Here is a 23008-nt window from a genome sequence, read left to right as displayed (position 1 = left end):
TACAGTATACATACATATACTATACATACACATATAATAAATGCAATACATGCACATACATACATATAGACACACATATACACCTACATATAAAAGCATATAGCATAAAAATATATATGTGCTGTATATATAAATACACAGTATATATACATACATATATCATATATATAAAATATATACACATACATATATACAATGTATATACACACATACACACCTATACGTAAATATGCACATGTATATACATATAAATACATACGCAAGTGGGTATATATACAGTATATACATATATACATATAATGCCTATACAACATATACACATACAGGTATACAACATATATACACACCTATACACTGTATACATACATACATACAGTGTACATATACTGTATATATACACACCCAAATATAAATATATGGGTGTGTATATATACAGCATGTTCACATGTATAATACATATACTATATATACACATACATACATATATACAATATATACACACAAATATATAGGTTTCTATGTATACTATATATAGTACTTACACATATACTACATACGCACGCACATATAAACATATGTGTATATACATATAAACGTGTATGTACATACCTTATATTCAATATATGCATGCGTACACACATATATATAATATGTATACACACATATACAAATTAATAGGCTTGTATATATTCAGTATTTTTACATATATAGTTTTGTTTTAAGGAGTTGACTCATGTGACCGTGAGGCAGGCAAGTCAGGGCAGAACTCTGGGCTGGAGACACAGGGAAGAGCTGATGTCTGAAGGCCATTGGAGGAACAGTTCCCTCTTTCTACGGAACCTCATTCTTCTCTCGTCCTTCAACTGATTGACGAGGCCCACCCACGCCGTGGCATTGACAATCTCCTTTACGCAAAGTGGACCGATTTCAGGTCCTTCCAGGTCAGGATACCTTCCTGACCATATCTGGGATGTTTGTGGTTGCCGGGGCCCCGCGCAGTGCGCACATGAAATTAACCATCCCCGTAGCGTTGATGACACTTTACTTTCTCCCCCGAGCATTGTCACTACTATTCCAATTAAAATGGGAGCGCCAAGAGGTCAGGGCATTTCCTTTTTTGCCAGTACTGAGCGTCCAGGGTCTGGTGCCTAGCATAGGCTAAATAAACGGCATTCTTGGAAACAGAAGCAGGGATTCCGGCTGTCACATTTAATGAGGAATTACAGTCATTAATGACGGGGGGGGGGGTGGTCACGGTACGCCAAGAGGTGGACTCGAACCCGCCACCGCAGGCCCCGAGGGGTCTCCCCGGGTCCCCACGTCGGGCCGGTGGGGTAGGCCGGGGGCAGCCGAGGACGTGCGTGCGTGCGTTCGTGCGTGCGTGAGAGCGGGCGAGCCCACGGGGCGGGGCTGAGGGGGGGCGCGCGCGGAGCGGCGGGCGGGGCAGCGGGAGCGCGCCGCCTCTTCGCGCCGGGCCCCCCCGCGCGCGCGCCGCGAGTGGTTCAGCCCGGCCCCCGGCTCATTGTGCTCGCCTCACGCCGGCCCAAGATGGCGGCGGCGCTGGAGGCTCCGGGCCTGTGACCACAAAGAGGGAGCCGGGGGCCGGACGGGAGCGCGGCGGCGGCGGCTGAGGCCCAGGCCAGGCCCCCTCCCCTCAGCCTCCCGCCCGCCCGCCCGCCCGCCTGCCTGCCCCGCCCCCGCCGGCGGCGCCCCGCCCCTCCCCCAACCGCCCGACTAGCATGGTGCGGCGGCCGCGCGCGCAGACATGGGGGAGAAGCTGGAGCTGAGGCTCAAGTCGCCCGTGGGGGCTGAGCCCGCCGTCTACCCGTGGCCGCTGCCGGTCTACGTGAGTGCCGCCCGTCCCCTCCCCCCGGACCCCCGCCCCTCTTCCCCCACGGCGAGCGCTGGGCCCACCGAGAAACGGAGCGACTCGAGTCCCCAGACCCTCTTTGGACCCTCCTTCCCGCCCCGCCGTGGTTCTCCGCGGCCGTTTCCAGCCTCCGCGCGCAGGGTGGGCAGAGGGGAGCCGGGGCCGGCCGGGGGCGCAGACTCGGCCGCGGGGACCCCGCGCTTCCGAGGGGCGCCCGAGCCGGGCTGCCGTTGGCTCTGCCGGGCTGGGGTCCCCGGTACCCCCGGGCCTGGACTGCCGGTGGGCTTGCCTGTCCGTACTTTATGATCTGACATGTAGGGTTTCTTCTTCCTGGTAGTTAATTCTTGGCGCTGTCAACGTGCTTAGCTTTTTTATTTTTGAGGACACCCTTTTCTCCCTCTTTCCAGTTTTTTGTGTTTTTGTTTTGTTTTAGTTAGGCATCTTGTCCCTCTGATCTTGAGTGGCAGGACTGGCTGGACCTTTGGAAAGGAGGCATTCTGTTCCCTGATCTTGAGTGGGTGGGCTGGCAGGACCCTTGGAACGGAGGCGTTCTGTGCCCTGATCATGAGTGGGTGGGCTGGCAGGACCCTTGGAGAGGAGGCGTTCTGTCACCTAATTTGAGTGGGAGGGTTGGCAGGACCCTTGGAGAGGAGGCGTTCTGTCACCTAATTTGAGTGGGTGGACTGGCCGGACCCTTGGAGAGGAGGCATTCTGTCCCCTGATTTTGAGTGGCCTTTGGAAAATGACAGGGAAAACGGAAATTTACACTGGCGTCCCGGTGGTTCCAGAAATGTAGGGTGCCCAGCCGGGTGGGCGCCCGGCCTCTCGTCCCCGGTGGCGGCGTGGTGCGCGTGTTCGTGTCCCAGGGTCCACGCTTGGGCCCTGCAGCCCGCCTTCGGGAGGGAAAGCGCAGCGGGCGCCGTGGGCCGGCGCCTTTGGGGCGCTCTTTCGCGCGCTCGGCTTGCGGGGGACCGGCCTCCAGGGACCCGGCGGGGAAGCCCGCGCGCCCCGCCCCTCGCGCGGGCTCCGTGTGTGTCAGTTTGTGGAAACTGTGTCGCGGCCGGGGGCGGGGTCGGGACGCTGGGACCGCCCGGGAGCCGATGTTGGCTCCGGGCCGCGGTTCTCCCCGGTTCTCCGAGGTCCGAGGGTTTCCAGCCCGCCACTGCGCACCGGCGCTTTCTATTTTTGCTCTTCCTGCGCCCGGAGGCGCGGCTGAGCCCGGGCTCTGGCTTTTCCGGTTGGGTAGCTCCGGGTGGCCCGGTGGGCGGCCTGAGCAGTGGGCAGGGCGGGGAGACATCCCAGGGCACGGAAACTGAAAGTGGGGAGAACCTTCAGAACTCCAGCTGATCCACTTGCCTCACCTCCCCCGCCCCTCTTACTGCACTTGTCATGTACCGGTTGGCTGGCCGGCGCATTTTTCAAAATGTAATAATTCGTTTATCCTTAGTAGCCGTGAAGCATAGTTCACTTGTAGTGCACAGTTCTAGGAGTTTTGACAGATGATCGCCGTCAGGCGGCAGAGCAATCCCGTCATCCCATTTGCTGCCCTTTGGCGCCAGCGCGCCTCTAGCCTCTTGGCCACTAATCTCCTCTCTGTCCCTAAGGTTTTGGCTTTTCCAGAAAGTCAGATAAACGGAACAACAGTATGTAGCTTTTTGATTCTGGCTGCTTTGGCTCAGCAAAACCTATCAGAGATTCATCCCTGTTTTTTTTTTTTAATATTTATTTATTTAGTTATTTACTTGGCTGTGGTGGGTCTTAGTTGCGGCACATGGGATCTTCATTGCCGCGTGCAGGATCTTTTAGTTGCGGCGTGCGGGATCTAGTTCCCTGAGCAGGGATGGACCCCAGGCCCCCTGCATTGGGAGCGCGGAGTCTTAGCCACTGGACCACCAGGGAAGTCCGTCATCCCTGTTGTTGCGGGTATGAGAAGTCACCCCTTTTTCTTCCTGTGTTGTATTCCATTTTCCGTTTGTCCATTCGCCTGCGGGTGGCAGGACTTGTGGGATATTTCCAGTTTTGAGGGGATCAGGAATAAAGCTGCTGTAAACATCCCAGGGCAGGTTTCCATGTGAACTTGGGTTTTTACGTCACTTGAGAAAATACTCAGGAGTGGGACTGGGGACTGTGCTAAGTGTATGTTTAACAACCCTTCTGCATCTTAGAAATTGGTATTTTTGAGTATTGGAAGAATTTAGAAATCCACTGTGACCCAGCACCCAGGCACTTGAAACAAAGATGAAAGTTCATCTGGAGATGGTCACGTTGTCCCCATCTCTGTCTTTTATTCGAGGCAGAGCAAGGCCACAGATTTGTAACCCTTGTAAGAAAGGCCTCATGTGTCCAGGCCCTGGCAGGACCTGGCTTTCTAGCGGTGGGCGGTTCTGAAGTGGAGAGCGTCTTTCCCTTGCTGGCCGGACCTCGCTTGGCAGGGTGCGGGGTGTGCTGCCTGCCTGGCCGGGCGCTCCTCCTGCTGGTCAGCAGCCGTTCCTGGTGTGTCTGTCCCACTACCAGGCAAGCAGTCAGGGGCCCTAGTGAAGGGCTCAGCGAGCCGCAGCCTTCCTAAAGCTTTGCGGGTAACGTCTGCTACCCTCCCATTTCCCTGCTGAGGAATTTTGCTTTCTCATGGGAAGTGAGGGGGCGGTACTTTATAAGAGTTCATATTTTGTGATGACTCGATGCTGAGTACATTAAGAAAATGGGCTCCTTCTAGAAGCTTAACTTTTCAGAAGGTCAGATTACTCATGTGACCGCACGTTTGAAATGACTGAGCTTGTTTGTTCATTGATTCATTCATTCTGCAAGCACCTCCTGGATATTTACACTCAGTGTTCCAGGGGGCGCGGAGGACAGTAGACAGTATTCTTATTCTCAAGAAACTTATGAACGAAGGACGGTAGGTGATCTATAAACACAGAAGGTCACCTGAGGTGTAGTGCCCCGTATATGGGACCAGCTGAGGTCCCAGAGGGTGGGGCTGCCAGGTTTGCCCTGGGGGAGGTGTGGGTGGCTTCTCTGAGGAGGGGGCACCTGCAGGAGGAAGTGCAAACAGCCACAGCCGTCCGCACGCGGAAGTGTCCAGCCTCCAAAATGGGCTTTTGCGCAATTGACAAATGGGAGGGCGGGGTGCAGGGGGTGCAGGGCGAGTTTTGTTCCTTCTGTGACTGAGAATTCCCAGATATCCACTTGTAGCTCACGGCAGCATTTCTAAAGCAGCATGGCCCTTCTTTTGGTGGGAAAACCGGGTCTCAGCTCAGGAGGGAGCAGGTGGTATCTTCGGCTGCCTGATGGCTGGGCAGGAGCCTGCGAGGGTGTGCAGTGGTCCTTCCCCTCCGTGACTCACTGAGGCTGTGGGCGTGGAGCGGCCCCAGCGTGACTGTCCCCGCCTGCTTCTGGCTTCCTCCTCAGAGCCCACAAGTCTCTGATGAATGCCCGCTGAGCAGTCATGCCCTTCACTCGACTGTGAGTAGTAGCTGAAGTGGGTGGCCGAGTGAGCCATCCCTCCCTGTGACTCAGAAAATATTTTCTGATCTGACCTCTGCTGGTATGAGTCCTGCCTGATCTGAGCTCAGGTGGAAGGCAGGTTAACCCTTTAACGACTTTCTGTGGGTGAAGTAGCCTCTTTAAAGAGGAAGGGATCACCTGAAAAGCCTGATATTCCATACGTACGTGACTGTTAGCTTTTGAACTTTTGTACCTTAACGTCCAAATGCTGCCTGTGTACTCTGTTCCTGGTGGGAGGAGCCAGAGGTGGCCGGCTCTTTGGATATTCACTAGGCAGGAGGTGGCGGGAACTGCAGGGGACCTGCCCCCAGTCTACCTCTAGGAACTGCATCCTTTTTTCCTTAATTAAACTTTTTTATTTTGAGATTATTGTAGATTCTTGCACAGCCGTCAGAAATAAGACGGAGACATCCCACATTCTCTTTACTCAGTTTCTCCTGATGGTGGCATCTTACAAAGCTACGCACCGATGTAATGATTTTGTTGGCATTGGTACAATCAAGATACAGAGTGTTTGGTGTCCCTTTTGAATTCGGTGACCTGTAGGGTGCGACTGGCTGTGTCTGCGCGTCCCTGGGTCCCGGCCTGGCGCTCGTCTCCCAGGAAACCCCTCTCCTGCCTCTTTCTTTCTGCCGTGTCCTCCTCTCGTGGTCCTGGCGCTCTGCCCCAGTGTGTGCGCCTTCTCTCCCTGGCTGTGGGATGACAGTCCTGTTTCCTTCCTCCCACTCAGGGCACTGCCTGGAGGCCTCTTTGGCATCTTCTCTGTCCCTTCAAGCTGTCCCGGCCGTTCCCACCAGCCGGGTCTCCTGCCGCGCCCATGGCGTTGAGCGGTCCCAAGGGTGTTCACAGAGGACGTGCCGGGTGTCTGTCTGCCGTGCTCCGCAGCTCACACGTGGCTCTGTAGTGTCTCCCTCACCGCCTGCCTTTGTCGTTCCTTCCCAGACTCTCTCTCCCCACCCATGGGCGCTGTCGCGGTGCCTGGCCCGGGGCTCTGTTCCTTGGCGCCCCTGTGTCGGACCGGGCCCTCTTCCTGTCCAGGGCGCCTGGCAGGGCTGCCGAGTCACAGGTTCCCGTGAGCTGCAGTTGGGAGGTCGGAGGCTGTGTGCTTCACTGAGTATTGACCTTGGATGACGATGTCTCCTCATCTCTGAGGGGCTTCCGTTTAAATCCCCTCAGTTAGTCATGGGGTGCGCGGCCAATGCCAGGAAAGCGCGTTAGACTCACACCAGGTGCACGGGCAGCCGGTGTGTGAGAGAGGTTACCTCTGAGAATGCTTCTCCCTTAAAAACCTGATGCATCTTTTCCCGGGTGGGGAAGGGGTTTTGCAGGCTGTGTGCTGGGGGCCAGGGGGCCGCCACGGGGTGGTGCCCACAGGGATGGCGGGAGTCGTGAGGCTCGGGGCGGGGAGCTCTCGGGAAGGATTTGCACGTCGCATGGTGGTGGTGGCTCACATTTCCCGTGGTCTGCAGGTGGCTCCCTGGCGTCTGCTCTGTGCTCACCCTGCAGGCTGAGTGAGGCTCCCACCGGGGAGCAGGTGCTGGGGCCACAGGACACGCTGGGCCCACACCTGGTCTGGGACAGACACCAGGTGAAGGGGCGGGACAAGGGGAAGAGGAGCCGTGCTGGGTCTTGTGGGTTTTGTGTCTTTTTAAATAACAGCTTTGTCAAGATAGCATTCACACACCACCCATGTGAAGTGTACAATTTAGTGGCTTCTACTATATTCACAGAGCGGTGCAACCATCACTTCTAATTCCAGAACGTTCCATCAGCGCAAAGGGCCCGCAGTCCCCTGCCCCAGCCCCTGACACTAGGAACCCATTCTCTGTGTCTGTGGATCTGCCTGTTCTGGACGGCTCCCATCAGTGGAATCACACACTGTGTGTCCTTCTGTGTCTGGCTTCTCTCAACTGAGCATCGTGTTCTCAGGGTCCGTCCACGTTGTTGTGTCAGGGCTTCACCCCTTTGCGTGGCTGAGTGATGCTCCCGTGTGTGTGGACCAGGTTGTGGGGTCTCGAAGCCCCTGGAGAGGCGTTCGTTTGGCTTGGTCCTGGGGTGGGGCGATGACAGTTGCACTGATACGGTGCTAACAGGACCCCTTGCTGGAGTGGGAGACAGTTGAAGGCTGGGGGTGCAGCTCGCCTTGGCCTTTGAGACCGCGGGGTGGAGGCCATGCTGCTGCTTGTCGCTTGGGGAGCTCCAGGTGAGTCCTTCTCCAGCTGTGCCCCCGCGGTCCCTGGGCTTTCCCTCCCTTCCCGTCACGGCCTCGGCCTCAGGCCGGACTGCTCTGTGGCAGTAAAGCATTTTCTTTGGTGAGGGCAAGAAAAGTTCTGGTGGTGAACTTTTGGTTGTTGTGTTCCCCCGTCCCACCGGAGTCACTGCACGACGGCCCCTCCATGTGGACCCCCGGCATCAGGCGCTAAGCACTTGCAGGCGCTCCTTGTGTGGGTGGGTGACCTGGGCTGTTACAGGTGGGCTAGTTTGGATTGAAGCAACTGAAATGGTCTTGTCACCCCTGGAGCCACCGTGGCACCCCGTCCTCCTATGGACACACCCATGCCCGTCCCGCAGAAGGACGGCTGCCCGGACATCAGGGCGTCCCAGCTGGTCCTGGCTCTGCGCAGACTAGCTTCCGTGAGCTGCGGACCCAGGCGTGGAGCTCAGGGTCAGGTCTGGAAACGCTCCCGCAGGTGTGGCGGTAGGTGAGGGGGCACAGGAGCCACGCACATGCCCTACTGGGAGCCACGTGACGAGTCAAAAGGGGGAGACGAGGTACGTTTTCATAGCGTTGTACATAACCGAGTATAGCCCAAATACTACGTTTTCAACGTGTCGTTTAAAAAATTAGTAAAGGGCAGTTTTACTTCGTGTGCGTGTGCTTGCGCGTGCTGTCTTAGAAATCTGCGTGCATCTTGTGCTCACAGCACACGTCACTGGAGTGGGCCAGCGCGCACCATTGCCCCTTGTCCAGGTGGCCAGGGGCCGCTGTGGGCACAGTGAGGCTCTAGACCCCTCTCCCTCGTGAGGGCTCCTTCCTTGGACCCTGGTCATCGGGACCCCAGTGTGCACAGCGGGTCCCACCCGCCCGGGTCAGGGCCACGGGCCCACCGTGTCCTGCACCGTGTCCGTGGCCCGGGAGCCACGAGCCTGCTCCCTCTTCTCTCTTCCTCCTCCAGCTGGACTTTGGCCTCATGGGGTCCCGGCAGCCCCTTCCTGTTTTCCCATGTTGACTGTTCTTGCAGTGCCAGTCTCGCGGGCAGGGTTTTGAGACGCGGCTCGGTCCCGAGACCAGCCTGGTTTGTCGCCTGGCCCTGCGGGGAGAGGACCGGGTGGGCGGTGGGAGGAGAGCCTCCTTCCTGGCTCTCTCCTTTGCATCGCTTTACCGGGCGGTTCCCATCCTTGGCCTGGCTTGTCCTCAGGTACGGTCCTGGGGCCAGGCAGCACCCCCTTGCTGGGGGCCTGCGGACATCCAGGGCTGACTGTGGACGAGACCCGTGTGATGCTGCACAGCCAATCTCTCTGCCACCCCTGCCCCTGTGTGAAATGCACTCATTTTCAATTGAAAACCTGTTTGCTTCTTGAATACTCAGGCCCACCACAGGCGCTGGCCCTCTGCCTCCCCCTTCACGCCCTGCTCCCTCTCCTTGGCAAGTGGGTGCTCCCCAGCGGGGCTGCAGGCTGAGAGGTGCTCCCCAGCGGGGCTGCAGGCTGAGAGGTGAGGCTGAGCTCCTTCACTGGGCCTCGGGGCCCTCTGCTCACCCACCTGGCTTTCCTCCCAGACTGAGAGCCTTCTGTGGATTTTCCACTCCTCCAGCCAGACCTCTGCTCTCAAAGCCCTGCCACTGAGAGAGGCAGACAGACAGCCGGCAGAACTCCCGCCGTGTTCCATCTCCCGTGCCTTTGACTCCTCCCGCTGTGCTTCTCCACTTTGGGAAGCAGTGCGTGCATCACATCCTGGCCGCTCTTTCCCACTTGCCTTGGCCTCCACCCCAGGTCTCCAGAGGTGTGCAGAGCCTCGGGGAAGAAGGCAGCGACCCCCAGCCCGCAGGCAGTGCCCCCTGCAGCCTGCTGGGGAGTGGGGACCGCGGGCAGAGTCCCAGGGTGCTCCCCCTCGGCACCTCCTGGGCACTTCTGCCCCCAGCAGACGGTGATACAGAGTGTGGTCCCTGCTTGCTTCAGGCCGGTGGTTCTCTGAGCAGGGCCCCTGGGCCAGCAGCTTCCCCACCAGCTGGAACTGGTTAGGAATGCGGGTTCCTGGGGCCCAGACCTGCTGACTCTGAAACTTTGCGGGTGGGCCCCAGAGCTCCACTCTGACCAGGGATTCTGATGCTCGTCCCGGTGTGATGCCCCTGCCTCGGAGGCCCCCTGGGTCCCGGCGTCTTCCTGCTGCAAGTGGGAAGAGGAGGACGGAGTCCACGTCTTGTCTCCTCCCTAGTCTCTGCCCCCTGCCTCTCGCCGGGTCCTCGAGGGACGATGTTTCCAGATGTCGTGCCCCTGTCACCGTGAACCAGCCTGTGTGCTCAGGGGTGGGCTGTGCCCTGGCAGCGAGCACCCAGGAGGCCTCCTGTCCAGGCTCCTCACGCCAGGTGCAGGGCCTGCGGGGACGCGCAGGGGCAGAACCAGACCTGCGGGCGTCCGGGTGGAGTTCCTGTTCCCACACCTGTCTTCACGGTCAAGGAGGAGGCAGGGGCCTGCCGAGTGGGACAGCCAGACTCCCCAGCCCCGTGGGCGGCCCCCGTCCTCCCCTGAGCTGGGCAGGGGAGGGGAGCGGACGGGACGGGCTTGGTGGCGGCTCAGGCCTGATGACAGCCCCCGGCTTGCGCACAGCGTGCTTTTTCAGGCGGGAACGGCTGTGCTTATTGCGGCTGCTTTCCCAGGACCCCGCAGTGAGGCCGCGGCTCTGTGCTGAGCAGCATTTCGCTAAGCCTCTGCGCGGCTTCCTGCGGAGGCTCTGAGGCTGTCAGTGAGAAGAGCCTGGGTTAGTCACTGACTCAGCAGGCAGCCAGCAGTGGGCCGGGGCTGTGGCTGGGACAGGGAGGCCGGGCGTCCCGTGCAGCAAGACCAGGGCTGGCCTCAAACTCCGGAGTTCCAGGGTTCCCCTGGGGAAGGAGGTGTGGGCGCTCCTAAGCGCAGGCTTCCTCAGGGCTGTTCTCAGTTGGACCTTTCTGGGTCGGCTTCTGGCGTCAATCTGTTCTGAAGGCCTGTGAAGCAGAAGAAGAGGCCACAGCCGAGAAGCTGTGAGAGCTTCTGAATCATCGATGGTGATCAGGGCATCTTAAATCATACGACTCAGGACGGTCGCTGGAAGCTGGCCAGTCCCTAAAGCAGCATCCTCAGATAGTAGGAGGCACATCATAAACTGTTTCCTTCCTTTTGTTCTGGTTTGAAAGTTGAAAGCTTGGGAAAGCTTGAGTTCATCTCATCACAGATGAGACCACGTTCCAGGCCCCCGTCTTCCCAGGTCTGCGTGATTCGGTCTGAGACGTGGTGGCTCAGCCAGGGCTGCGGCCCGCGTGCCGTGAGGGCCCCTGCCGCCCCTGCAGGAGGAGCGTCTCTGGGGCGCGTCCAGCCTCCTGGGGGGCGCCGAGGGAGGGAGCACAGTCCGAGCCGGCACGGGGCTGCCACGCGGCGCACGCTCAGGCACACGCGCATGCTCACGGGGTCCTTTCAGAGCGCACACCCTGTTTTGTAACTCCACAGTGGTGACTGGAATCAGACTCTCCTGGCTGCTGCCACGTCCTCCTGTGGCTCTAAGACTTGTTCTTACGGGCCGTGCTCGCAGGGTAGTGTATCGGCCTAAACGCAGACGTGAATTTAGCAGCTTGAGACGACGCACACTGATGACCTCCCGTGGTTTCTGAGGGCAGGGATTCAGAGCAGGCGGGCCAGGGGATTCCGGCCGAGGGTCCCTCAGGAGACTGCAGTAGGGGCTTTAGCCGGGGCTGCCCCATCTGAAGGCTGGACCGGGCGGGATGCCTGGCTTCCAGGAGGCCCCTCCCGTGGCTCCTCTGCACGTGGGCCCCGCAGGGCTGCTGAGGCTCCTCAGTGCACGGGGGCCGGCTCCCCTCAGGAGGAGTGTGACGTGGGAGAGCGTTGGTGGAAAGTTCTAGACCCTCCTCCTCATCCTGTGACTACCTCAGCGCCTTGTACACTGTGCTGTGTGCGTTTGTCTCTGAGCAGACCCTGCAGGACAGCGTGGCGTCTTCTCTGCTTTCAGTGGGTCCAGGAGCCCAGGGAGTTCAGGGCTGCCAGGACTGTCTTTGTGGACTCACTGAATGTTGGGGACCAGGAACAGAGTCTGTCGGCCGTGTGAGTGTCTGAGATGCTCAGTGTCTTCCTACTGAGGCGGAGGTGCTTCTAACGATACCGTGCATTTCCTCCTGTAGGTTTTGTTGTGGTTTTTTGTTTGTTTGTTTTTGCCACACCGTGCAGCATGTGGGATCTTAGTTCTGTGACTAGGGATTGAACCTGGGCCCTCGGCAGTGAAAGCACAGAGTTGTAACCACTGGACCGCCAGGGAAGTCCCTGTTGTTCTTGTTGTTGATAGCTGTTTTGAGGTGTAATTCCCACAGTCTTCACCTCATCCACCTAAAGCATGCTGTTCCCTGCTTTGTAGTGTATTCATTGAGTGCAGTCGTCACTACTACCAATTTTAGAACATTCCATCACCCCGAGAGGAAACCCCGTCCCCATTAGTATCCCTCCCACCCCCCTCTACAGCCCCTGACAACCAGGAACCCACTCTCTGTCTCTGTGGATCTGCCTGTTCTGGACATTTCCCATCAATGGAATCACACCCTGTGTGTCCTCCTCTGTCTGGCTTCTCTCACTGAGCATCGTGTTCTCAGGGTCTGTCCACGTTGTAGCGAGGGTCAGTGCTTCACACTTTTTCATGGATGGATAATATTTCAGTGTGTGGAGGGACACATTTGTTTATTTGTTCATCTGTTGATGGACATTTGGGTGGTTTCCACCTTTTGGCGGTTGTGAATCACGCCTCTGTGAACATTAATGTTCAGGGGTTTTTTTGTGTGTGGTTTTTTTTTTTTGGTCGTGTTGGGTCTTCGTTGCTATGCATGGGCTTTCTCTAGTTGTGGTGAGTGGGGGCTACTCTTTCTTGCAGTGCGCGGGCTTCTCATTGCAGTGGCTTCTCTTGTTGCGGAGCACAGGCTCTAGGCACGCAGGCTTCAGTAGTTGCAGCATGCAGGCTCAGTAGTTGTGGTGCACGGGCTTCGTTGCTCCGCGGCATGTAGGATCTTACCAGACTAGGGCTCGAACCTGTGTCCCCTGCATTGGCAGCTGGATTCTTAACCACTGTGCCACCAGCCACCAGGGAAACCCAATGTTCAGCGTTTTGTGTGGACAAATATTCTCATTTCTCTTGGGCAGACACCAGGAGAGGAATTGCTGGGTCATTTGCTAACTGTTTAACCTTTGAGGAGCTGCCAGACTGTTTTCCAAACCCAGCTGTCCTCACTGTTTCCTGCCGTTTGCCAGGAGGCCTTGGGGCCGATCAGTGGTTCTTCCCAAGGGTTTCTGGGTCAGCAGTGGTGCTGATGCTGCGGGTCGCTTCCCCCGTCTCGGGAACCACTGGTCTGCAGGGCTGTCCTGTGCTGGACCGCACGTGCTCCATCTCCCGCCCCCTGCCTTGTCTAAGTAATATGAGTTCAATGGATATTTACTGCTCCGTCCTTGGTAAGTTGGAGGATGTTATTAAGAACGATAGAAGATTGGTTTTTTTCCTTTGCCTTAAAAAATAAGACTCTGGGCAAAAGGTCACATATCGTAATTCTATTTACAAAGGTCCAGAACTGGCAAATCCACAGAAACAGAGAGTGGGTTAGTGTTATCAGGGGCTGGGGAGGGGATTGGGGTACGTCTGCTAATGGGGTGATGGGATGTTCTGGAACTAGATAGAGGTGATGGTTGCACAGCTCTGAATGTATTAAAACCCACTGAACTGTATACTTGAAGTGGAGGCCCATTCTGTGTGAATTATATCTCAGTAGGGCTGCTGTTGCAAACATGAGGCTTAGGACACAAAGGGTGTTTCCGGAGTTGTTTGACCTGTTAGGAACACTGCGCCGTGGGGGGCCCTGTCCTGGGACCTTACGGGCATCCGTGCCCTGACCTGCAGGGACTCTGCCCGCGTTGCCATCCTCCTCTGTGAATCGTGGAAATGGTGGCCTGGGCTGAGAGGGGCAGTCGCTGTCCCGGGGCAGGGCTGGCAGCTCTGGGCCTGACCATCTCACCTCCGGCTTCAGCCCATGCTCTTCGCAGCCCCTCCTCTCGCTGTGCATCCTTTTGAGACCCCTCCTCACCACGATAGAAACCTTCACTGGCGGGGCACAGGTGCAGTCTAGAGTTACAGACCGTCCACACGATGCGTCGTCCTCACTTGGTTTCTGCGCGGTCTTGGGTTAGCTGGCCGCCAAGACCCCGGCGAAAGGCCAGAGCGACCCCCGATGTGCTCCTCGGGAAAAGCGGCGAGGCCAGCCCGCCGGGCGCAGTGGGGCCAGGAGAGCGCCGCTGTGGCCGGGAGGGAGGACCGCTGCTTGCCCGCTCCCGGTGGTTGCACGACTGGTGTTTCCCCATTTTACAGATGGAAACCGAGGCCTGCAGCGGTTCAGGGATTCAGAGCCAGGCCTGTGGCTTCCAGGCTGCAGGAGCGCCCGGGGGAAGTCCTGGGGAAGGAGGGTCGGGGGCTTAGACTCCGTCCCGGTCCCTTCCCCGCAGCCCACTGGGCGGCAGGGCGCTGCAGGAACAGGCGCTCCCGAAGCCAGCGTGTCCCACGTGACAGGACATGGCCCCAGCGCTGTGGGTAGGGCTCTCTGGTAGGTCCCGCGGGTCGGGAAATGAGGCGGGGAGTCCTGGGGGCTGCAGCACCCGCCTCCTCTGGTCGCCACCATCACCGGAGGGTGGAGGGACGGCTCTAAACCCTGTCCCATTGTCTTTCAGGACAAACACCACGATGCTGCTCATGAAATCATCGAGACCATCCGGTGAGTGTGGCACCTGCTGGGGCTGGGCCTCAGGGGCGGGGCCTCGGGGTGGGCCAGTCCTGAGTTCCCAGCAGCCCCCCAGCTGTGCGCTCCCCCATTCCTCCATGCTGATCTGTGTCAGCATCGTCAGCATCGAGGCGGCTTGGGAAGCGGGGCTGTGGGGTCAGGGGTCAAGTCCTCTGAGTGTGACCCAGGACAGGTCTTGGTGCTTCGTGAGCTGGCTTCCTGTGGAAGAGGCTGGAAATCCTGAGTGGCCAGCTTCCCGAGGGACCCCCCCCTCCCCTCTCGCCTCATCACCTTGCTTTACTCTTCTCCCGTGGGGTTTGGTGTGACCTTTGGGTTTGGGCTGCTCTTCCCTCTGTGAGCCTGCCCCGTGCTGTGCAGAGGAGGCCGGGTGCCCAGGAGGCTGACCCGGACGAGATCTGGGAGGGGGGCCGCCGGCTGTGTTTCTAGTGGGCTGTCTCCTCACGTGGGACCTGAGGGTCTGCGACGGCCTCCAGAGTGCCTTCAGGGGCCCACGCGCGGAATCCTGCGACCGCTCTTGGCTTTAGATGTTCCACGTGTGTGACCGTGGCCCTGGCATCTCGCTGCATTGTTCCTTAAAATCCTTAGCTGTGTAGCCACTGCCTGGGCCACACGCCATTATATCCACTTGAACCTGGGGCGGACGGGCTGGCAGTGCCCCAAGGAGGAGTCAGGATTGGGGTCTGGGCTGTGACATGAGGCCCCCTCCTGCCCCTGGTGGCTGAGTGACCTCAGACTCCCTGAGATTGTTTTCTCTGCTCTCGGGTCTGAGCAGGGCCTCCTGCAGGATTGTCTGGAAGACCGAGTGAAATCATGGGTGTGAGTCTTGCAGGGTGGGCCTGTCCAGGGGTGGTGCTGAGAATTTGGGATCTACTTTTTTTGTTGTTAATGGTGTAATATATCATAAAAATAATGGTTTATTTTTAAAGAAGACTGCTGGTTAGGAAGTGGGGCTGTGTGATTAGGCAGGGGGCACTGAGTCGGCCGGCCTGGGTTCTCACCCGCTCCGCGGAGCCGGAGCCGAGTGAGCTCCGGGGGCGGGTCAGCCTCCCTACCTGCTTCCTTTCTGCAGGGAGGGGGTGTCCCTGCAGTGCGGAGTGTCAGGACTGGGTTTGCAGCTGTCCAGCCGGGCCTGGTCCTCGTCTCACAGGCGACTTCACCTCCTTCCCTCGTGTCCCCAAAGGCGGGTTCTGTTCACTGGCAAAGACAGTGGTTACCTATTTTGTTTTTCCTCTTATTTTACTTTTTATCCTGGAGGATTTACGACATGCCTAGAGGTAGGCAGTGGGTGTTATGAGCCACCCAGCCCAGCACTTGCCGACTCTCAGCTGCTTTTGTTTCACCTGTGCTTCCATTCACTTTCTTCTTTTCCATGTTAGGGTTTATTATGACACAGTCGAGGTGTGGTTGAAGTGCAGGAGACTGCACGTGTGGAAAGTGTACAGTGGCCGACGTGGATGCGTGGGTGTCCCCATGTACCAGTGTACAGAGTCACCCCTGTGTTTCCTTGTGCCCTCTCTCGGCCACCTCTCCCTCCCTTCTGTCCCAGGCAGCCCAGCCTGCTTTCTGCCGCTGTGGATTACTTTGCATTTTCTAGAATTTTACATTTTTTAAAAATGTAACAATAGTTTTTCCTTTTTATTCGTGAGGAGTGCATCATTGCAGGATGGACCACAGTTCTCTCATTCGTTTACCAGATGACAGACATGTTTGGGTGGATCTCGATTTTCGGCAATTGTAAATGAAGCTGTTGTAAACATCCCGTGGAGGTTTTTGTGTGGACACATCTCCCTTCCTTCCGCGTAAATACCCGGGAGTGGGATTGCTGGGTTGTGCTTGAAGACAGGCTGCCAAGGTGCTTTCCAAAGGGGCCGCCCCACCTGGCGCTGCAGGCAGCGGTGCAGGACCGCTCCCGTGGCTCCCGTTGTTGGCAGGTGATGTTCACTGGGTTGTTCTTGCTGGTCCTGTTCGAGTCGTGGGGTGGTATCATTGCGGTTTTAATGAGAGTTTTCCTAATAATTGATGATGTTCATCATCTTTTGCCTCGTTTTAAAAACTGGTTGTTTTTTAATTATTGAATTTTGAGCATTCTTTATCATTGTGATTTATCCTTATCAGGTATGTTTTCTTCTGGTCTGTGGCTTGTCTCTTCATGCTCATGACATTGTCTTTTAAAGAGCAGATATCTTAAATTTTGATAGAAGTCCAGTTTATCACCTTTTTTTTTTCTTTATAGTTTGTGGGTTTTTTGCATGCTAAGACGTGTTTGCCTAACTCAAGGTCACAAAGGTTTTCTCCTGTGTTTTCTGGAAGTTTTATAGTTTGGGTTTTACATTTACATCTTTTCATCCATTTTGAATAAATTTTTACATGTGGTGCAAAGTATGGGCTCAAGTTTATTGTTTTGCATGCCAGACGTCCAGTAGTTCCAGCAGCATTTGTTGATGAAACTGTCCTTTCTCTGTGGAATTTCCTTGTCACCCTTATGAAAGATCAGTTGACAGTGTACCAGGTGGTTTATTTCTAGACTCTGTTCTGTGCCGCTGATTCATGGCTCTCTCCTTTGGGCAGTACAAAACCTTGGTTACCACAGCTTTATGGTAAGCTTTGGAATCAGACAGAGTCAGTCCTCCATCTTTGTTCTTCTTTTGAAATGTTGCTTTGTTTATTCCATCTCCTTTGCATTTCCATGTAAATATTAGAATCAGCTTGTTGATTTTTGCACAGTTTAGTTAGGAATTGAATCTGTAGGTCATCTTGGAGAGATTTACCATCACTGTTGAGTCTTCCAATCCATGAACATGGTATACCTTTGCACTTACTTAAGCCTTTCAACACTTGTCTTGGCAGCTCTGGCATTGCAGTGTTGAGGTCTTGGACAACCTTTTGTTAGGTTTATTCCTAGCTCACTCATGCTTTTGGCACTACCATAAGTGGGATTGTGTGTTAAATTTTATGTTCTATTTGCCTTCTGGTAGTGGGTAAAAATACTGTTGATTTTTGTGTATTAACCATGACCTTGTGCTTAATTCATCAATCCTAGTGGTAGTTTTATAAATTTCCTGGGACTTGCTGTGGAAATAATTGTATCACCTGTAAGTGGGGACAGCGTTACTTCTTCCTTTACAGGCTTCATGATTTCATTTCTTTTTCTGGAGCTTATTGAATTGCCTGGGACCTTCAAGACTGTTTTGCAATGAAGTGGTGAAATCTAGTATTCTTGCCTTTTCCCTGATCCTGGTGGGAAAGGTTTAGTCTTCCACCACTGAGGTGATGTTAGCTGTAGGTTCTTCACAGATGCCCATTATGAGTTTGAGGAATTCTCTACTATTCCTGGTGTTATTTTCCCTAGGTGTGACAGTGGCATCCACTTATGTTTTAAAAAAAAAGAAGCCATAACTTTTACAGTTAAATACTGAAATATTTATGGATGAAAACGTCCCGTGTGGTCTGCTTCCAAATAGTATGGAATGGGTGCAGAAAAAGCATTTGACAAAACAGTGTTCCTGATAAGAGCTCTGAGTACAGCAAGAGGCACATGGCATCTACATGTCTTGCCACGATGACATTAACTTGGATCATGTGGTTGAGGTGGTATCTTCCAGATTTCTCCGGTGTAAAGTTACTGTTTTCCCCTTTTTAATTAATAAAAATCGTGGGGGAAATATTGGGTTGGCCAAAAGGTTCATTCGGGTTTCTGAACAAACCTTTTGGCCAGCCCAATACTGGGAGGCTGTGCAGATATCCTGTTTCTTCTTGGACTTTTGCTTCTGATTTTAGCATCCAGAGGTGGGTCTCACCTGCAAGGACTAGTTACTGGGGCATTTGAAAGATACTTTTTTTTCTTTTTTGGCCGTGCTGCGTGGCATGCGGGATCGTAGTCTGAACCCATGCCCACTGCAGGGGAAGCGCAGAGTCTTAACCACTGGACCGCCAGGGTAGTCCCAAAAGGTGCTTTTCTGTTTCCGTCATTCTCCCTCCATTTATTAATTGGAACTCTTCTGTGAGGAAGGGCTGTTCCTCCGCAGGCATTGACTTCATTCTGTGGGTCATACCCCGCTGCTGCATTACTTGTTTTGCTCCTCAGACTGTTCCTGTTCTGGCCTGGGGGGCTCTTTGGGTTTGTGCCCAGTCCCTTTGACTTGGCCTCGCCCACTCTGAGCACATCCTCACTTTCTGGAGCCGCCAGATGCTCCAGAGTCATCTTGAATTTGCTGTGTCCCAGCCCAAGAGTCGGCCACTGCTCCAGAGAGCTCTGGTTTTTCCCCTGGAGAAGAGTTTGTGCTGTTTTTTGTTTTTGTTTTTTAATTTTTATTTTTGGCTGTGCTAGGTCTTCGTTGCTGCGCGCAGGCTTTCTCTAGTTGCGGCGAGTGAGGGCCACTCTTCATTGCGGTGCACGGACTTCTCGTTGCAGTGGCTTCTCTTGTTGTGGAGCACGGGCTCTAGGTGTGTGGGCTTCAGTAGTTGTGGCTCACGGGCTTAGTTACTCCGCGGCATGTGGGATCTTCCTGGCCCAGGGCTTGAACCTGTGTCCCATACATTGGCAGGCGGATTCTTAAGCGCTGCGCCACCAGGGAAGCGCTGTGCTGGTTTTTGAGAATGGGTTGCTTGTCTTCTTACTGAGCTATAGAAATTCTTAACATGTTCTGACTGAGTGCCTAGTGAGGTAGTGTATTGTGCATAGTGTGGCTGATTGCAGCTTGAATGGCATCTTGAGGAGTGGAAGTTTTTAACTTACCGATTTATTCTTTGATGGTGGGTCATCTGGGTCATATCCAGGAAATCTTTGCCTGCAGAGTCATGCAGTTATTCTCCTGTTTTCTTCAGGAAGCTTTGTGGTTTTAGCTTTTACATCCAGGTTTAAGATCGATTGTGAATTAATCTTTGTTTATGTCTGATGAGGGTTTGTGTTTATGGGGGTCAAGATTTTTTTTTTCCATTCACTATTCGATCCTTCTAGTCTCATTTGTTGAAAAGATGTTCCTTTCCCCATCAAATTACCTTGGTGCTTTTGTCAAAAATCAGCTGTTAAAATTTAGTCTGTCTGTGGATTCCATGTCCTGTACCACTGATCTGTTTGTTCACCTCTCTGCCAATACCACACTCTTGGTTACTGTAGCTTTACGTTAAGTCTCAAATTAAGGCAGTGTGAATCTTGCAACAGTGCTGTTAGTTTTGAAGACTATTTTGGCTGTTCTGGATTCTCTGCCTTTTTTATGTCAATTTGAGAATCACCTTGTCTGTTACTCAGAAGAAAGCCTACTGGATTTTTTTATAGGAATTATTTTGCAGTTCAGTTTGAGGAGGAGATTTAACAATATTTAGTCTTGTATTCCATGAGCATTGTTTGTTTGTTTCTATATTTACTATTATGTTGTCTTTAATTTTTCTCAGTGATGTTTTGTTGTTTTCAATGTAGAGGTCTTGCAAATTTTTCATTAAGATAATCCCTAAGGATTTACATTTCAATGTTGTTTTTTTGTTTTTGTTTGTTTTTTACATTTATTTATTTATTTTTGGCTTCGTTGGGTCTACATTGCTGCACGCAGGCTATCGCTAGTTGTGGCGAGCAGGGGCTTACTCTTCACTGCGGCGCGGGGGCTTCTCATTTGCGGTGGCTTCTCGTTGCGGAGCACGGGCTCTAGGTGCACGGGCTTCAGTAGTTGTGGTGCACAGGCTTAGTTGCTCCGTAGCATGTGGGATCTTCAGTAGTTGCGGCGCACGGGCTTAGTTGCTCCGCGGCATGTGGGATCTTCCCGGACCAGGGCTCGAACCTGTGTCCCCTGCATTGGCAGGCAGATTCTTAACCACTGTGCCACCAGGGAAGTCCACGTTTTAATGTTATTTTTAGTAACATATAAAATTGTTCCCTTGGGCTTCTCTGGTGGCACAGTGGTTAAGAATCTGCCTGCCAATGCAGGGGACACAGGTTCGAGCCCTGGTCCGGGAAGATCCCACATGCCGCGGAGCAACTAAGCCCGTGCGCCGCAACTACCGAGGCTGCGCTCTAGAGCCCGCGAGCCACAACTGCGGAGCCTGCCTGCCACAACTACTGAAGCCCACGCGCCTAGAGCCCATGTTCCACAACAAGAGAAGCCACCGCAATGAGAAGCCCGTGCACCACAACAAAGAGTAGCCCCCGCTCGCTGCAACTAGGAGAAAGCCTGCGTGCAGCAACAAAGACCCAACACAGCCAAAAATAAATAAATTTATTTTAAAAAAAGAAAAATTGTTCCTTTTTAAAATTCTTTCTTGCTGGCATTTATAAATATAGTTGACCTTTGTCCTGTGACCTTGCTGAATTCACATGAGTTCTGGTAGGTCCTCTGTAAATTCCTTAGGATGGTCTGTGTATTGAGTCATGTGTATGTGAGTAGGGACAGTTTTGCGTCTTCCTTCCTGGCCTTTATTCTGTGCATTCCTTTTTCCTGCCTGTGGTGCTGTCCAGGACCTGTGGTAGAAGGCTGAAGGTCCCTGCCCATCCCATCCTTGGGGAGCGCAGGATCGCACCGCCAGCTTGGTGCTGGCTGCGGGGGCCCTTGCCTTCTGTGCTAGGGGCCTCCCAAGGGAAAGCAGGTGTGCTGGACAAGAGCTCACCAGCGGTGAAGGCGCTCACCCTGAAGGCCCAGGTGGAGAGGCTCTGATGACCATGGGGGCAGTGACTCCAGGGGCCCTTGGGTCTGAGGGAGCCGGGGGCTGGGGGGGATGACACACGGAAGCCAGCACTGCTCAGCTGCTGTGGTGACTGTGAGCTTGGGCGGGTCTCGCAGGGAGGGGAGCCAGACCCCTGAGGTGGGAGCACCGGCCACCGGTGGCTAGGGCCGGTGCGTGTGTTTGGAGGGGCCTGGGGTCTGTACGATGGAGAAAAGTACCTGCTGCTGGGTGAGGCAGTCTCGCTGGATGACACAGGGACCCGGGCGGGCACAAGAGAGCCAGCTCTCCTTCCTCTCCAGACCTGTGGTCTCCTTGTGCCCCTCCTGGCAGAGCCCCAGGCACCAGCGGGCTTGTTGCTGAGAGATAGTAGCTCCACCACGACCCCATGCCCTTCATCAGGCGGAGGGTGGCTCTTTCCATTTCTGTTTTCCTGGAAGTTTTTATGTGAATAGGAATTGAATTTCGTCGTGTGCGTTTTCTGCATCTGTTGAGGCGATCGTATGACTTTTTTTCTCTTTTATTCTCTTAATGAGGTAAATTACAGTGACTAGTTTGTTTTTGTCTTTGTTTTTGTTTTGGCCGTGCCACACGACACGTGAGATCTTAGTTTCTCAACCCGGGATCGAACCCATGCCCCCTGCAGTGTAAGCGCGGAGTCTTAACCACTGGACTGCCTGGGAAGTCCCTACAGTGACTAGTTTTAGAATGTTAAACAACTTTTCATTCCTGGGAGAAACTCTACTTGAATAAGATGTATTGCTGACTTCAGTTTACTAATATTTCTAAAGGATTTTTGTGTCTGTGTTTGTGAGGGATACGGGTCTGTAGATTTCCTTCCTCGTGATGACTTTATCTTTACAAGGCTTTGTCTTTCTCTGGTTTTGCTGTCAGGGTAACTAACGTTGGCCTCATAAAGCTGAAAAGGATTAGTGTTACTTCTCCAGTGATTCATAGAATTCACCAGCGAAGCTACCTGGGCTTGGAGTTTCTTTGTGGGAGGTATTTGATTAGGAAGTCACGTTCTCTAATACGTATAGGGCTATTCAGATGTTCTGTTTCTTCTTCTGTCAGTTTTGGTAATTTGTGTCTTTCAGGGAATTTGTTCATTTCTCCCAAGTTGTTGAGTTTATTGACATGCCATTTTTCATAATATCCCTTAATTTCCTTTTATTCTCTGTAAGTTCTGTAGTGATGACTCTTCTTTCACAACTTTTCTCAAGATTGTATCAGGATCCAATCAGGGTTACACCTTGGGATTGGTGGATATATTTTTGTCTTTCAGTCCGCAGGTTCCCCTTCCATCTCTTTTTTTCCCTTGCACTGTTTTTTTGTTTTTTGGGATCTTAGTTCCCCAACCAGGCATTGAACCCAGGCCCTTGGAAGTGAAAGCTCTGAGTGCTAACCACTGTCCTGGCCCACCAGGGAATTCCCTCAGTGTGTTTGTTGAAGAAGCCCCGTTGTTTGTCTTGGAATTAGTTAATTCTTCAAATAATAGTTCCCTTTCATTTCTTGTCGATACGTTGCTTTTCAGACTCCCTGATTTGAGCTGATTTGATTTCCTAGACCCTGTAACACATTAAGTCCATTTAGCTCCCAATGGACAACATTGTTGGAACTTGAAGCAACGTAATACTTGTGTAATTCATAAGGACAGCATCATTGTAATGATGGCATTGTAAAGTTCACAGCCTTTGTGTTTTTTTGTTTTTTTTTTTTGTTTTTGCGGTACGCGGGCCTCTCACTGCTGTGGCCTCTCCCGTTGCAGAGCACAGGCTCCGGACGGGCAGGCCCAGCGGCCATGGCTCACGGGCCCAGCCGCTCCGTGGCATGTGGGATCTTCCCAGACAGGGTCACGAACCCGTGTCCCCTGCATCGGCAGGCGGACTCTCAACCACTGCGCCACCAGAGAAGCCCCACAGCCTTTGTTTTGAAGTAACACCTCCCTTCACTCTTT

At 54.1% G+C, this 23008-nt stretch overlaps 1 protein-coding gene across 11 annotated transcripts in view; it reads left to right on the top strand.

Moving 5' to 3' along the window:
* Positions 1-1594: 1594 nt before the first annotated feature.
* Positions 1595-23008, top strand: part of DOT1L (DOT1 like histone lysine methyltransferase) — a 57145-nt gene continuing 35731 nt past the window's right edge. For 3 of the 11 annotated variants that reach the window (XM_060145724.1, XM_060145726.1, XM_060145723.1), the window contains exons 1-2: positions 13991-14208; positions 14333-14376. Coding sequence is in view for 3 of the 11 variants with exons in the window: in XM_060145734.1 (XP_060001717.1) it covers positions 1766-1846; positions 14333-14376 (125 nt within the window). In the remaining 8 variants the exon portion in view is untranslated. Of the gene's footprint in view, positions 1847-13990; positions 14209-14332; positions 14377-23008 lie in introns of those variants that run through there. The other 8 variants (XM_060145729.1, XM_060145722.1, XR_009539824.1 and 5 more) reach the window with 6 other exon arrangements.

The sequence above is a fragment of the Lagenorhynchus albirostris genome, chromosome 3, assembly GCF_949774975.1.
Source record: "Lagenorhynchus albirostris chromosome 3, mLagAlb1.1, whole genome shotgun sequence".
NCBI lineage: Eukaryota > Metazoa > Chordata > Mammalia > Artiodactyla > Delphinidae > Lagenorhynchus > Lagenorhynchus albirostris.
Note: the sequence above shows the minus strand (reverse complement) of the source record. Positions and strands in the feature narration are given on the sequence as shown.